The sequence below is a fragment of the Pongo pygmaeus genome, chromosome 1, assembly GCF_028885625.2.
Source record: "Pongo pygmaeus isolate AG05252 chromosome 1, NHGRI_mPonPyg2-v2.0_pri, whole genome shotgun sequence".
Taxonomy (NCBI): Eukaryota; Metazoa; Chordata; class Mammalia; order Primates; family Hominidae; genus Pongo; species Pongo pygmaeus.
In genome coordinates, this window is record NC_072373.2 from 177,455,246 (window position 1) to 177,473,096 (window position 17,851).

At 38.8% G+C, this 17,851-nt stretch overlaps 1 protein-coding gene across 3 annotated transcripts in view; it reads right to left on the reverse strand.

Annotated features, from left to right (window-relative positions):
- Positions 1-17,851, reverse strand: part of SCP2 (sterol carrier protein 2) — a 118,247-nt gene that overhangs the window by 71,241 nt on the left and 29,155 nt on the right. For all 3 annotated transcript variants that reach the window (XM_054487356.2, XM_054487362.2, XM_063655806.1), the window contains exon 6: positions 12,853-12,979. In XM_054487356.2, the coding sequence (XP_054343331.1) occupies positions 12,853-12,979 (127 nt within the window). The remainder of the gene's footprint in view (positions 1-12,852; positions 12,980-17,851) is intronic.

Here is a 17,851-nt window from a genome sequence, read left to right on the forward strand (position 1 = left end):
TTTCCTTATGATATAACAGAAAAGTTTTCAGAAGAGTTATATCCTGATAAGAAATATGTATGCCTTTTAAATTCCTTAACAGAAAATTTAAATAATCATGTCAGGAAAACAAAAAAAAGTACAGTAATGAGGTAAAACACACACAAAAAAATTTTTTTACTACTTTTAAAAAGACAAAACAGAATAAAATATGCTTTGAATTCTCATTTGGTGCTGTAAAGGTCAAAGAAAAAAGAAAGCCACCAATTAGAGCTGATAATGTTATATTAATGGCACAGTAAAGTACAAAGTTCCCATGTCTGTTTTATCTCTCTCTTCTCTATCAAGGAGGATGATCTTCAGAGCAAAAATGACATACATATAATTAAGCAAATCTTATCTCAATTCTAATAAAAAGAGAAGATAAATTCCACACTTGTGATCTTCTAACAATAAAAATAGTGATCAGGGCCAGGCACGATGGCTCATGCCTGTAACCCCAGCATTTTGGGAAGCTGAGGTGGGTGGATCATTTGAGGTCAGGAGTTCAAGACCAGACTAGCCAACATGGTGAGACTCCGTCTCTAGTAAAACTACAAAAATTAGCCAGGCGTAGTAAAAACACAAAAATTAGCTAGGTATAGTGGCATACACATGTCATCTCAGCTACTTGGGAGGCTGAGGCAGGAGAATCACTTGAACCCGCAAGATGGAGATTGCAGTGAGCCGAGATTGTGCCACTGCACTCCAGCCTAGGTGACAGTGTGAGACTCCATCTCAAAAAAAGAATAGTGATCAGGAGGAAGCCAATATGGGTTCAATAAGAATAAGACAAGTCAAATTATATGTTATCTTTTCGTGACTGAATTGACTGTTAGATCAAAGAAAACATAGTATCTGGATAGCAGCAATAAAATTAACGAAATTTCTCAAAACATTTTGGACAAGATAAGGAAATATTGTAGTGCAGGATTTTGGGGGGTTATTTTCATTTTTATCTTTTTGGTGTTACCAAAAAAAAAAAAAAAAAAAAAAGAGGGTTCTTCTGTCAAGTAAGTTTAGACTATGGTTAAACAAAGCTAAACAGATGTCTTTACTGTAAGACATTTGGAGCCTTTACTATTGCACTATGTGCATTATGACCATCTAGAAGAGGATTAAAGTATGAAGCATTTCCCAATATTACACTCATGTGAAACAACAGGCATTAATTAATGCATTGACCTAGAGAAAAGTTTCTAGCACTAACTTCTAACCTCAGCTCTGGTCTTGTTAATATTTCTATTACAAAGTGGGTAAGAAAACTAGAGGCTCTCTCACCAAACCTAAAGCTGGAAGGGACTACTATAATGTTGAATTTCAACAAGGTCTATCAATAGGATGGATGAGAATATAAATTAAACACTCAGTTCTATTCTTGAACTCCCACAACAACCTGCAAAAAGGAGCAACAACTATGAGAAACCTCAAGCTCAGTGAGATTTCATAGTGTGATGTGACTAGCAGAATAGCTTACATGGGATCACAGTACAGCAATTAGACTGGTTATGGGTTATGAAATAAGTCTAATGAGAGTAGTTAAGAGAAGAAATTAAATATAGGGTCAGGCTGGCTTCAGATATTTGAAGGGCTACAAGGTAAAATAGGCTTTTTCTGTCATTCTCAGAAGACAAAAACAAGACCATGGATGCAAACCATAGGGTGAGAGATTTGGGTTCAACATGAAAAAGGGAATTGTAACAATTGGAATCTCCTAAAAATTGGGATTGGTGGCCTCAGTTGGTGACAAATTCCTTGTTTTAGGAAGTACACATGCTTTATTGTCTCTATTAGATTTGCAAGCAATCCATGCATAGATTGGTAGAAAGAAGGGTGGCTAAAACAGTAAAGTACTTGGCATGGTGTCTGTTATAAGAGATGTTCAATAATGTTCGTATCTTTTCTTCCTTTTTTTGTAACATGGGATCTGATTAATCAATAAAAGATAGCATCCCCTTGAAAAATATTCTGCCAGTCACTTACATATTTATTAAGCCTGGGCACTGATGAAGGGCTTATTGACTACTGATTCTGAATTGCCAATTAAGATTTTTGGCTATTCAAAAGCTACGCCTTTATGTCAAACTATTTTAATATCCTATAATTTAATTATGAAACCACAAAATTGGCTGGTTCTACAAATGATTTAAACTACTATAAGCTTTCTTACATATTCATTTCTAGTGCACATTCACAACATTCACAAACAGCAATTTTAAATAACAATTTAAATTATATAAAATTCTACAATTCATTTAGAAATCTGTTGAATGAAGAATAAAGAAACAATACCCCAAAATGATAGCCTCAGAAGCAAAAGTTTTTCACTGATCTTCTCCTACCCTCCTGTCTCTCAGGCTCATTCTCTCCTGAGGCTAACCATAGAAACTAGAATCCCTCTTCCCCAAGGCAGGTCATAGAAACAAGAACTCCTTTTCCCCAAAGCCAGTCATAAAACCTAGAAATATTACTTTAACTTCCTCCACCTTTCTATGTAAAAACTGGCCATAAACAAATTATCTGACCTATCTTGTTTGACTGTGGGTCATAAGACCGCCATTCCAGAAAGGGACCTGCCCCATGCCCAGAAGGAAGGAATGCATGCTCAGAGAGGCCAAGAAGAACCTAGATGGACAGGCCTCACTGGGTTTTCCCACTCAGTCTATTAGCATTAGATCATATGCTTTTTGTCCAATCATATTTCTATACGGCTGTTCCATACTTTGTTGAACCTAAGCATAAAAATGGACAATTTCCCATTTCTTTGAGTCTCCATTCTGAATGTTCACGTGTACACACGTTAAATAAATTTGTATGCCTTTTCTCCTGTTAATCTGCCTCATGTCAGTGATTTTCAGTGAACCTTCAGAGGGTCAAGGCCCTTGTTCCCTACAATGACATTTCCACTAAAATAGTGTACATTTATATTTCAAATTTTAGACTAAAAAACTGTCCAATTATTCTAAGCAATGTAAAACTTGAGAAAATATATACACTTAAAAACACACCAGCAACAGGATTTCCAGGTAATTGAGGAAAAATGGAGGCCACGTAAATCTGTGTCTCTCGGCTGGGCGCGGTGGCTCATGCCTGTAATCCCAGCACTTTGGGAGGCCGAGGCGGGCGGATCACGAGGTCGGGAGATCGAGACCATCCTGGCTAACACGGTGAAACCCCGTCTCTACTAAAAATATAGAAAAATTAGCCAGGCGTGGTGGCGGGCATCTGTAGTCCCAGCTACTCGGGAAGCTGGGGCGGGAGAATGGCGTGAACCCGGGAGGCGGAGCTTGCAGTGAGCCGAGATCACACCACTGTACTCCAGCCTGGGCAACAGACTGAGACTCTGTCTCAAAAAAAAAAAAAAATTCTGTGTCTCTCTATAGCCTCTAAAACCAATACAGAATAACCAGAAAAAATAAAATAGCACAAATCATACTCTCAGCATAACTAGAAAATAGAAAATGCCAAATTTCAAATTATCTATAAGTTAAAAAAAAAGAAAGAAAAAGAAAAGAAAAAATATATAAGATCAAATCCCAGCCAACAACTGCTCACATTTCTACACAAACCTTTAAGGGTACAAGGGCAGGCTGAGGAAACTGTGCAGAGAAGAGGGGAGACAATGGCAGGCCAACAACTGCTCTAAACTACCAAGAAAAGAAAGACCTCCTCCCCAAGTGTGAAAATACCAAGAAAATATTCCTATAGATCAAACCATGACTATATGGAACGGGCTGAAAAACACAGGAGATCTGAGGTGGGAATCTTAAAGGTATAGGTTCTGGGAGGAAAAAAAAAAAAGCAAAATGAAAGGGCAAGGTCCCTTTTGGTGCAATTGAGTAGTAAAGGAGAAAAGCAGCAAAAGAGGATATCTGTATGTAAGAGGACATTTGTATGGTGCAATTGAGTGGTGAAGGAGAAAAGCAGCAAAGAGGACAAGGTACACCTGTAGTCCCAGCAACTCAGGACACTGAGACACGAGTATTGCCTGAGCCCTGGAGTACTGCCTGAGCCCAGGGGTTTGTGGCTGTGGTGCACCATGATTGCACCTAAAAACAGTCAGCCTGGATAGTATTGCAAGACCCCATTCTACTACACTTACAGAAGAGGGCACCATAGAACTAAGAATCCCCTCAATCTACAAACAACACACTCAAATCACCAGGCAATAAAACTAGAAATTACTAATAAAATTAAAAGTCCACCTGGAAATTTAAAAAATATTTCCATGAAATAATTCTTGGGTAAAAAATGAAAATAGAAATGGAAATTATAGAACTTGTCAGAAAATAATGATAATGAAAATACTACATATCAGAATCAATGTGATACATTTAACACAGTAATCAGGAAAATATATACCACTAACCATTTATTAATAAGAATAAATGAATGACATAAGGAATATTATTAAGCAGTAAAAAGGAATGAGGTCCTAATACATGCTAGGACGTGAATGAACAGTGAAAATATACTAACTTAAAGAAGCCAGTCACAAAAGGCCACTTTTTTTTTCTGTTTTGTTTTGTTTTGTTTTGTTTTGTTTTGTTTTTGAGATGGAGTCTAGCTCTGTCACCCGGGCTAGAGTGCAGAGGTGCAATCTTGGCTCACTGCAACCTCCACCTCCCAGGCTCAAGCAGTTCTCCTGCCTCAGCCTCCCCAGTTGCTGGGATTACAGGCACACGCGACCACGCCTGGCTAATTTTTGTATTTTAGTATAAATGGGGTTTCACCATGTTGGCCAGGCTGGTCTCAAACTCCAGACCTCAGGGGAGCCCCCCACCTCAGCCTCCCAAAGTGCTGGGATTACAGGTATGAGCCACCACGCCTGGCCTTTTTAGAAAAAACAAAAAAACAAAAAAACAGGGTCTCACTCTGTCAACCAGGCTGGAATGCAGAGGTGCGACCTTGGCTCACCGCAGCCTCCTCCTTCCAGGCTCAAGCAGTCCTCCCACTTCAGCCTCCCAAGTAGCTGAGACTATAGGCATGTGCCACCACACCAGCTAACTTTTGTGTTTTTTGGAGAGATGAGGTTTCATCATGTTGCCCAGGCTGGTCTTGAACTCCTGGGCTCAAGCGATCTAGCTGCCTCAGCCTCCCAAAGTGCTGGGATTACAGGTGTATACCACCGTATCCAGAAAGGCCACATATTGATTATATCTGACTCTTGAACAACACAGGTTTAAGCTGCATGGGTCCACTATAAGGACTTTTTTCAGTGACAGTTACATCAAGTATGCCTGCCTCTTCTGCCTCCTCTTCCACCTCTTCTGTCTCTGCCACCTGGGACAGCAAGACCAACCTTCCCCTTCCTCCTCAGCCTACTCAACAAGAAAATGATGAAGAAGAAGAGCAACAAGGATGAAGATCTTTAAGATGATCACCTTCCACTTAATGAATAGTAACTATATTTTCTCTTCCTTATGATTTTAATAACATTTTCTTTTGTCTAGCTTACTTTATTATAAGAGTATAGTATATAATATACGTAACATACAAAATATGTATAAATCGATTGTTTATCTTACCACTAAGGCTTCTGGTCAAGAGCAGGCTATTAGTTAAATTCGGGGGGAATCAGAAGTTATACATGAATTTCTGACTGTGCAGGTCAGTACCACTAAACCCCCTGTTGTTCAAGGGCCAACTGTACATTTATATAAAATGTCCAGAATAGGCAAATCCAAAGAAAAACAAAGTAGATGAGTGGCTGCCAGGAACTAGAAGAGGAGGTAATGGACTGCTAATGGGTACAGGGTTTCATTTTTGGTTAATGAAATGTTCTGAAATTAATCATGGTGATGGTCATGCAACTCTGTGAATATATTAAAAATCACTGACTTGTACACTTTAAAAGAGTAAATTATATGATATATGAATTATACCTCAATAAAGCTGTTATATTAATAAGAAATAAAATATTAAATTCTCCAAGTCAAAAAACTAAAAATAAGAACAAAGTAAACCAAAAGAAAGTACCAGGAAGATGAAGAAATGAATGAGGGTAAAGAATAGAAAGAATAGACATAATTAATCAAAATCCTGTTATTTTGAAAAATTTAACAAAATAGACAAACTACCAGCTAATTCCATCAAAGGAAAAGGGAGAAACCATAAATGCACACAAAGAATAAATGACAAGAGAGGCTGGCGTGGTGGCTAACACCTGTAATCTGGCATTTTGGGAGGCCGAGGCAGGCCGATCACCTGAGGTCGGGAGTTAGAGACCAGCCTGACCAACATGGAGAAACGCCATCTCTACTAAAAATACAAAAAATTAGCCAGGCATGGTGGCACGCACCTGTAGTCTCAGCTACTCAGGAGTCTGAGGCAGGAGAATTGCTTGAACCCGGGAGGCAGAGTGTTACAGGCCGAAAGAATGAGGGTCGTGACTGACTCACTATACCACTGGAGGCTATATGAGCAAACAGGAAACTGGATGAAAGCAGGATGTTGGAAAATTGACAATTGCATCTGCTGCCAGAAGGGGTGCTGAGGGCAGTCACACCCCAAGCACAGCGTTCCTTGTGATTATCTATAGGAACATCGGAAGCCTGTTGTACAAAGAAAGCAATTGTGTGTACCTGTGATAAATCAAGCAGCGGACTAACAGTTACCTCTGCCTCCCTGCTCTTTCTACCTAATAAATATGAATGGCTGTAAAAGCTCAGGGTGCTTGTTCACTAGAAGCAAGGAGGCTCCTGGCCCCTTCTTTCAAAACAGATCTTTTTGTCTTTCTCTTCATTTCTGCGTTTGTCCCCCTTTGTTCAATCCTGTAGCAACTGACAGCAACAGTGGGGGTTGCAGTGAGCCAAGACAGCGCCACTGCACTCCAGCCTGGGCAACAGAGCAAGACTCCATCTCAAAATAAACAAATGACAAGAGGAGAATATCATTGAAATAGAAATAAAAATTTACATTGTTAAAATACTACTTTTCAGACTTCTATACAAATTGATTTGAAAATCTAAATGACGTGGATAATTTCCTGGAGAACTACAGACTACCAAAATTGGCCCCATTGGATATAGAATGTTTAAACATAAAAAAAAAAAAAATAGATTACCAAGCAACTACCAAGCCAAAAAAAAAGAACCAGGCCCAGATTATCTCACAAGGGATTCTACCAAACCTACAAAGCAGTTGGTTTCAATGTTCCATAAATTGTTTCAGAGCATTAAAATAGCTTCCTATTTCTTTCTTTCTTTCTTTTTTTTTTTTTTAATTGAGGAGTCCCAGTCTGTTGCCCAGGCTGGAGTGCAGTGGCACAATCTCGGCTCACTGCAACCTCCACCTCCCAGGTTCAAGCGATTCTCCTGCCTCAGCTTCCTGAGTAGCTGGGATTACAGGCGCCTGCCACTACGCCTGACTAATTTTTTTGTATTCTTAGTAGAGACAGGGTTTCACCATGCTGACCAGGCTGATCTCGAACTCCTGACCTCAGGTAATCCGTCCACCTTAGCCTCCCAAAGTGCTGGGATTACAGGCATGAGCCATCGCGCGTGGCTCCTATTTCTTTTTAAGACGGAGTCTTGTCCTGTCACCCAGGCTGGAGTACAGTGGCATGATCTCGGCTCACTGCAACCTCCACCTCCCGGGTTCAAGAGATTCTCCTGCCTTAGCCTCCCAAATAGCTGGGATTACAGGTGCACGCCACCATGCCGGCTAATTTTTTTTTTTTTTGTATCTTTAGCAGAAACGGGGTTTCGTCATGTTGGCCAGGCTGGTCTCGAACTCCTGACCTCGTGATCTGCCCACCTCTGCCTCCCAAAGTGCTGGGATTACAGGCATAAGCCACTACACCCGGTCCCTATTTCTTTAGTATAAAATTAACACCTAAACTTGATAACAATAAAAAATATATATATATATATAACTTACAAATAATGATTTGAAATTACTAAATAAAATAATAGCAACAGAACCTAATTCCATGTTAAAAACAGCAATACACTATGATCAACTGGCATTTATTCCAGATATGCAAACTTGGTTTACTGTTAGGAATTCATTGCTAAAATAGTATAGCCATAGATCTAAGTGGGGAACATAATGCAATTATCTCCATAGATACTGGAAAAGCTACAAAATTCAATACCCATTCCTGGAAAAAAAAAAAAAACTCAAGAAAATAGACACTGACGGATACTTTTTCAACATATAATAGATATATCTATGTGCTTAACTCAGTACCTTACTTAAAAGAAAACACCAAGATCAGAAACAGGACAAGGATACTTACTGTCTTCCACTGCTACTTAACATTGTACTGATGGTATTTGCAAATACAATTAGATAAGTCAGTTCAAATATTACAATGAGCAAAGAAGTAGTAAAACCATCTCTTTTTGTAGATGATATAATATAGCTGCATATGTGGAAACCCCTATAAGTAAAATCAATATAAAACTAACTCAAAAATTAAAAACTTCAGTGAGATAGCAAGTCATAAGATTAATATATAAAACTCAATAGCCAGCCGGGCATGTGGCTCACACCTGTAATCCCAGCACTTTGGGATGCTGAGGCAGGTGGATCACTTGAAGTCAGGAGTTCAAAACCAGCCTGGCCAACATGGTAAAACCATGTCTCTAATTAAAATATATATATATACAAAAATTAGCCAAGCTTGGTGACACGCATCTGTAATCCCAGCTACTTGGGAGGCTGAGGCAGGAGAATTGTTTGAATCCAGGAGATGGAGATTGCAATAAGCCAAGATCATGCCATTGCACTCCAGCCTGGGCAATGGAGCAAGACTTCATGTTGGGGGGAAAAAAAAAATCAGTAGCCTTTGTATACACAAGTAATGACCAGTTTAGAGGATATAACACCAGTGAAAAGTCCATGTACAATAGCAGCAACAAGGATGATTAAAGGAATTAAAGAAGGTATTTAGGAATAAGTTTAACAAGAAATAAAACACTAACATATGATGAAAACTTTAAAACACTCCTGAAAGACACAAAGACAGAACTGAATAAATAAAAAGATAATCCCTGTTCTTTGACAGGACAACTCAGCCTCATAAATACATCAGTTTTCCCTAAATTAATTTAACAAGATTAATACAATCCTAGTAAAAATACCAATAAGGTTTTTTATGGAGCTCAGCAAATTGAGAGTAAAGTTCAAATGGAGAAAAAAAAAAAAAAAACCCATGCACATAACCTATGCATAAATGGAGGCAAGAAAACACTGAAAAAGAAAAACTATGAGGGCTCTTGGGCCAGAAAAAGATGTTAGTGAGATAACTGGTGAAATTTAGAATGAGGTCTGTAGATTATATAATAGTATCATATCAATATTAACTTCCCAATTTTTATCACTGTAGTGACTATGAAAGAACTGCAACTTACTCTCAAACTTTTTTAAATTAATTTTGTTGTTGTTGTTTGTTTGTTTTTTTTGTTTTGTTTTGTTTTGTTGAGATGGTGTCTCACTCTGTTGCCCAGGCTAGAGTGCAGTGGCACGATCTCGGCTCAACCTCTACCTCTCGGGTTCAAGCGATTCTCCTGCCTCAGCCTCCCGAGTAGCTGGGACTACAGGTGCGCACCACCAAGCTCGGCTAATTTTTTGTATTTTTAGTAGAGACAGGGTTTCACCATGTTGGCCAGGCTGGTCTTGAACTCCTGACCTCATGATCCGTCCACCTCGGTCTCCCAAAGTGCTGGTATTACAGGCATGAGCCACAGCACCCAGCCTTACATTTTTTAAAAATTACATAGCAATATAGATGAAAAGAATTCATTAAAACAACAAGCATGGCAAAATGTTAATTTTTAGAAAATCTAGAGGAAAAGTATTAGGAATTCTTGTACTATTTTGGCAACATTCTTGTTCAGTCTGAAATTACTTCTAAACAAAATATTTTTAAAGTATATTACAATATACCTCTAAAAATGAAGCATATCATCTTTTAAAATTGACAAACCTGGGCCAGGCGCAGTGGCTCACGCCTGTAATCCCAGCACTTTGGGAGGCTGAGTTGGGCGGATCACAAGGTCAGGAGATTGAAACCATCCCGGCTAACATGGTGAAACCCCGTCTCTACTAAAAATACAAAAAATGCCATGTGTGGTGGTCGGGTGCCTATAGTCCCAGCTACTCGGGAGGCTGAGGCAGAAGAATGGCGTGAACCTGGGAGGCGGAGCTTGCAGTGAGCCAAGATCATGCCACTGCACTCCAGAGCGAGACTCTGTCTCAAAAAAAAAAAAAAAAAAGAAAGAAAAGAAAAAAAATTGACAAACCTTTCAAATGACAACCATAAACAAATTTAATTTCAAATTATAATCTGGCTACATTCATTATCTAACTAAGTAATTTAAAATATTTATCATTTTTAAACAAAAATGCTATTACAATATTCAGTTTTCCTTCCCTTTCACAAAATAGGTCAAAAAAGAAAAAAGGAAAGCCAAGCACAAATGAAAATTCCAAGAAAAACATGTTTCTGTACCTATAATAAATGCTAACAAAAAGTACTTAATGTCCCTCAACTATGTACAGGAATGACAAGAAAACAAAAAGTTAATATACAGTAAAAGCTTTTTATTATTTAAAATTAAATATAGCTATATGAGAAACAATGAAAAGAATGGAGGTTTTATAGTATGGCAGATTTGGGTGTGAAATTCTCTCCTATCACCTATTAGAAGAAGTTACTCAAATTCTCCAAGCTTCAGGTTCCTAATATGAAAAATAGGCATACACTTACCTCTTAAAATAGTTGTTATATTTGGTGTGTAAAATATCTAAGATGTGTGAGGCACGCAACAAAGAGCAGCTACTATTACTGGGAGAAAGGGCTGCACAAGGGCTTTTGAGTGAGACAGAAATAGAATGGAACATAGGCTCTGCTACTTATTGACCCTATGATCGTGGTCAAAAACTTGTCTGAATATCAGATTCTTCTGGTATAAAATGAGATAATAACACCTCCAATACGGATTCTTGTGATAGCTGAATAAGATAACATACGTATGGAAATTCACTCCTTCATTCAATAAATGTTTGTTGAGTATTTAAATATGCTGCAGACTATAGAAGAGAAAAAAAAAAAAAACTTCTTTCTTGTTAAATAACATGCCAAGCTCTGTGCTTGGCTGTGTATATCAAGGTAAACAAAGCAGACATGGACCCTGCTTTCGTGGAGTTTCTAGACTAATAAGGAAGACGAAAATTAAACAAGTAAAACCACATATGATAAATATACGAATATAAATAGTGCTAAGTGCTATGAAGGAAGCAATATGAAGCTATCTAAGAAAGAGAATAACAGGAGGGGACTACTTTGATTTGAATCGTCATGGAGGGTCTTTCTAAATTTTAAAGATGAATTAATTACAGAACACTGATTTGTGCCAGGCACTATTCTTTTTTTTTTTTTTTTCTTTTATCCTTGGTTTAGCCAGGTACTATTCTAGGTTAACAATCAATGTGCAGGAAATAAGACAAATAAAAATCCATGCTTTTGTTGAACTTATATTCTGGTTGGAAGAGTCAATAAACAAGAATATATATATATATATATATATATATACACACACATATATCATGTTATATGGCACCTGTAATAATCCGACATATATGTATGTGTCAGATATATGTCAGATTATTATAGGTGCCATATAAAATGATAAAGCAGGAGATAGTGAATAGGAAGTTCTGGGAAGGAGAATGATGAAAGAAAGCAAAAGGTGGCTTTTAAGCAAAGACCTGATGGAAGCCAGGGAGCTGGCTCTGACGATCCTAGGGTAGAGGCTAAGGCCCTACCTGAAGAAAAGCTTGGTGTGTCTGAGGAACAGAAAGAAAGGATAGTGTGGTTGGAGCAGACTAGTGAAAGAAAAAATGGTGGGAGATAAGGTCAGAGAGCTAATGAGGGTGGAGGGAATGATCATGTAGAAGCTCGTAGGCCATAAGAAGACATTTGGGTTTCAGTCTGAATGTCATGAGAAACAATGGAGAATTTTAAGCACAGGAGTGAAATGATCTGACATATTTTAAAAACATGGCTCTGGTTATAAAGTAGAGAATTGACTCTGGAGGTGCACAAGCAGAATTAGAGAAACCAGTTAGAACACTCCTAAATTTCAGGTGTGAAATTATGCCACTACAGCAAAAGTAGCAGAAATGGTGAGAAATGGATAGACTGAGAATACAAAGAAAAGGCTTGCTGATATATTGAATGTAGAGTATGAATAGCTTGATCTTTCACCTCTTCTTGGTTGACATTTTAAGATCCTCAATTTATAGTCCATGGCCAGTCATGGTGGCTCACGCCTGTAATCTCAACACTTTGGGAGGCCGAGTCAGGTGGATCACTTGAGCTCAGGAGTTTGAGACCAGCCTGGGCAACATGGCAAAAAGCCACCTCTACCAAAAATACAAAAAATTAGCCGAACATGGTGTTGCACATCTGTAGTCCTAGCTACTCGAGAGGCTGGAGTGGAAGGATCGCTTGAGCCCGGGAGGTGGAAGTTGCAGTGAGCTGAGATCGCACCACTGCACTCCAACCTGCATAACAGAGTGAAACCCTCAGCTTGGAAAAAAATAATTTATAGTCCATGATTAAAGGAAACAAGATTTGTGTTATTTTTCCTATTTCAACTTCCTGCTATAGAGTACTCTAGGTACTTCCCATACCATAGTCTATATATAAATACTTTCTCTATGACTAAGTTCTATAAGAACTATTACTTCGATTTAATTCAAAAAACATTTTACATCTTATATATCCTGGCATCCTCCACAGTTCCTTAATAAATAACTGTCGTTTCTCATCTCATGTATGTAACTAGTAAGAAGCCTCAAAGTTTTTTAACTGTAACATACCATATTTTTCCATATGTTCTTTTCCAGCATACCCAAACATCTGAGGAGCAATTGGGTGAGCAGACAATCCATACTTATTGATCAGGAGGTCAACATGCTTATCAGTGGGAATGGTTCTATCTGAAAACTAAGAGAGGGGGGACAAAATTTCATAAGGAGCTGACATGATAAGTGTCTCTTTCAAAACTACTACAGTGCTATTAAGACATTTATTTATTCTAAGCACATAGTAGTACACCAGAAATGGTCAATGTGAATAAAATCAGTTAAGACATGCTCCACAGGGAAACATGGGAAGAAGAAAAAATAATCAAGTGACCAAAGAGGTATTAACTCTTTCACGAAATATTTATTGGGCATCCAGTATGTGCCAGTAACTATTCCATCCTGTCGTGGGGTGGGGGTTGCGGGGAGGGATAGCATTAGGAGATATACCTAATGTAAATGACAAGTTAATGGGTGCAGCACACCAACATGGCACATGCATACGTATGTAACAAACCTGCACGTTGTGCACATGTACCCTAGAACTTAAAATATAATAATTAAAAAAAAAAAGAAAGAAAGAAATGAAGGAAATAGGCTGGGCGTGGTGGCTCACGCCTGTAATCCCAGCACTTTGGGAGGCTGAGACGGGTGGATCACTTGAGCTCAGGAGTTCAAGACCAGCCTGGCCAACATGGTGAACCCCATCTCTACTAAAAATATATAAATTAGCCAGGTGTGGTGGTATGCACCTACAGTCCCAGCTATTCGGGAGGCTGAGGTGGGAGAACTGCTTGAACCCGGGAGGTGAAGATTGCAGTGAGCCAAGATCACACCACTACTGCACTCCAGCCTGGGCGACAGAGTGAGACTCTGTCTTGGGAATGAATAAATAAATAAATAAATATATATATACACACACACACACGCACATAATATATACACACACACACACATACATATATGTATATAGTAGCCAGGCATGGTGGGTCATGCCTGTAATCCCAACACTTTGGCAGGCCCAGGTGGAAGGCCCACCTGAGCCCAGGAGTTCGAGACCAGCATGGGCAACATAGCAAGATTCCGTCTCTGCAAAAAATTAGCTGGGCATGGCTAATTTAAAATAAAGAATAAATTAAACCCAAAGTAAGGAGAAGAAAGGAAACATCAAGAATGAGAGCAGATTTAAATAGAAAATGAGTAGAATGAAAAAGAATGAGTAGAAGTGAGCAGAATAAACTAGAAAAAAGAATATAGGCCAGGTGCCATGGCTCATACCTGTAATCCCAGCAATTTGAGAAGCCAGGTGGGCAGATCACGAGGTCAGGAGTTTGAGGCCAGCCTGGCCAACATGGTGAAACCCCGTCGCTACTAAAAAAAATTAGCTGGGCGTGGTGGCAGGTGCCTGGCCTGTAATCCCAGCTACTCAGGAGGCTGAAGCAGGAGAATTGCTTGAACCCGGGAGGCAGAGGTTGCAGTGAGCTGAGATCATGCCACATGCCATTGGCGCTCCAGCCTGGGTGACAGAGTGAGACTCTGTCTCCAAAAAAAAAAAAAAAAAAAAAAAAAAAAAGAGTATATAGAAAATCAGTGAAAACAAAAGCTGGTCTTTCTATTGTAAACTTTCTTTTTCCATGATCACTCTGACAAAAGATGACCATGGAAAAAGAGAGAAGATAAAAATTAGCAACACCAGAAGAAGGGAAGGGAAAAGACACGTCCAAAGATCCTACATTAAAAAGATGGGAATAACATGAATGACTTTTTACCAATAAGGTTAATAATTTAGATGAACTGGACAAATTCCGTGCAGGACATAAACTATCAATGCTCACTTTACAAAAAAAATAGACAACCTCAATAGTAATATATTTACTAAATATATATATTAATATATAAACTTAGAAGACTGAAAACTTTCCCATAAAGAAATCACCAGGCCATGACCCAAAGATGAGAATGCAAAAAAAATATATTTTTTAAATTAAAAATATTTTAGGGCTGGGCGCAGTGGCTCACGCCTGTAATCTCACTTTGGGAGGCCAAGGCGGGTAGATCACCTGAGGTCGGGAGTTCAAGACCAGCCTGACCAACATGGAGAAACTGTGTCTCTACTAAAAATACAAAATTAGCAGGGTGTGGTGGCACATGCCTGTAATCCCAGCTACTCGGGAGGATGAGGCAGGAGAATCACTTGAACCTGGGAGGTGGAGGTTGCGGTGAGCCAAGACTGTGCCATTGTACTCCAGCTTGGGCAACAAGAGCAAAATTCCATCTCAAAAAAAAAAAAAATTTAAAAAAGAAAAGAAAACAAGTCACCAGACCAGATGTGAACTGGTGAATTCTACCAAAAATTTAAGAGAAAAAAATACCAATTTACATATAAGCTATTCCAAAAAACAGAAGAGAAGAGAACACTTCTCAGCTATTCTATGAGGCCAGCATTATTCTCGTATTAAAACTAGACTGGGTGTGGTGGCTCACACCTGTAATCCCAAAACTTTGGGAAGCCAAGGTGGGCAGATCACTTGAGCCCTGAAGTTCAAGACCAACCTGCACAATGGAAAGAAAAAACAAACCAACACCCTTGCAGACATAAACACAAAAATCCTTAACAAAATTTTAACAAATCAGGCCCGGTGCACAGTGGCTCACACCTGTAATCCCAACACTTTGCGAGGCCCAGGCGGGAGGATTGCTCGAGCCCAGGAGCTTGAGACCAGCCTGGACAACATAGGGAGAACCCATCACTTAAAAGAAAAAAATTAACAAATCAAATCCAACAATATATAAAAAGGATAACATATCATGACCAAATACCAAACATTACCCCAGAATATGGGATAGACTAACAGTCAAATATCAATCAATATAATGCATCATATTAACAAACTAAAAAAGAATAACAAACTAAGAACATCTCAATAGATACCTAAAAAGCTTGTGAAAAAATGTGGCCAGGCGCGGTGCCTCTCACCTGTAATCCCAGCACTTTAGGAGGCCAAGGCAGGTGGATCGCCTGAGGTCAGGACTTCGAGACCAGCCTGGTCAACATGGTGAAACCCCGTCTCTACTAAAAATACAAAAATTAGCCCGGCATGGCGGTGGGAGCCTGTAATGCCAGTTACTTCGGAGGTTGAAGCAGGAGAATCACTTGAAACAGGGAGGCAGAGGTTGCAGTGAGCCAAGATTGTGCCACCGCACTCCACTCCAGCCTGGGTAACAGACTCCATCTCAAAAAAAAAAAAAAAAAACTTGCGAAAAAATTCAACAGAAGGACTGACACTACTCAATTTCAAGACTTACCTAAAGCTACAGTAATCAAGACAGTGTGGTATTGGCAAAAAATATTCAGATAAATTAGACAAACAGATAAATGGAAGAGAATAAAGAGTTCAGACATAGACCTACATAAATATATGATGAATAAGCAAAGGCAATATAATGGAAAAAAGATAATCTTTTCAACAAATGGTGCTGGGACAACCGGACATCCACGTGAAAATAATGAATCCAGGCACAGACCTTACACCCTTCACAAAAATTAACAATGACAAAGAAGCAAAGGCAATATAATGGAAAAAAGATAATCTTTTCAACAAATGGTGCTGGGACAACTGGACATCCACATGAAAATAATGAATCCAGGCACAGACCTTACACCCTTCACAAAAATTAACTCAAAATAGATCACAGACCTACATGTAAAACACATCTGACAGAAAACCTAGATGACCTTGGGTTTGGCATTGGCTTTTTAGATACACCACAAAAGGCACAATTCATGAGAGAAAGAATTGAAAAGCTGGACTTTGTTAAAATTAAATTTTCCACGGTTGCCCAGGTTGGGGTGCAGTGGCACAATCATGGCTCACTGTATATCAATATGTTCTAACCAGGAAAGATGTTCAACTGTTAATTGAAAAAGTAACATGTAAAATATCATTAATCTTCTCTATATATTTACAAAGGTTTTTTATGTGTGGTTTTTTGTTTTGTTTTGTTCTTTTGGCAGAGCTAGCTGAGGTTTTATTTTGGAAAAAAAAAAATTGAATTGTTTTGTAGCTGGAGGCATGGGCAAGGGGGGTACCCCAGGCAGTAAATTTACAAAGGTTTTTTAACGTGTGTGTATATGCATATGAATGCTTAGTTACATGTGTCTGTATTAATTTGGGAAAACGGCAGGAGATATAGATACTTAATTATTAACGTTAAGTATTAATTAATGTTAATTAAACATTAACATTAAGTTACCTCTGAGGGACAAGATTAAATAGACAGAAGGGGCCAGGGGCCGGGGCGGTGGCTCATGCCTGTAATCCCAGCACTTTGGGAGGCTGAGGCGGGCGGATCACGAGGTCAGAAGTTCGAGACCAGCCTGGCCAATATGGTGAAACCCCATCTCTGCTAAAAATACAAAAATTAGCCAGGCATGGTGGCGGGCGCCTGTAGTCCCAGCTACTCGGGAGGCTGAGGCAGGAGAATCACTTGAACCCAGGAGGCAGAGGTTGCAGTGAGCCAAGATTGCACCACTGCACTCCAGCCTGGGTGACAGAGGGAGACTTGGTCTCAAAAAAAAAAAAAAAAAGGCAGAAGGAGAGACTTTTAATTTATATATATTTCTTTTTAATTGTACTATGGGATTATGGATGAATTTTACTATTTTATAATTTTTATAATTTTCAAATAAAAGTTACCAGGGTACGTACCATTCACTGCTGAAAAAAATACATATTTTTCATGTATCATAAACATTATATATTCACTTACACAACCTTATTTCTCAGTCTTCTCCAGCTGCCACTCTAATCCAGACAGTTTTCAAAACTGTTCCCTAGGTATATCATATTCATTCAAACACCCATGACTAGGCTCATGAGGCTTTCCCTGACATCTAGGAAGAGCTCATTTCCCCTTACCCACTCCTAAATTATCTTTAAGATCCAACCTAACTTCTACCACTTTTTAAAGGCATTCTTTAAAGAGGGAAACAACTCATTGATTTGAATGCCTA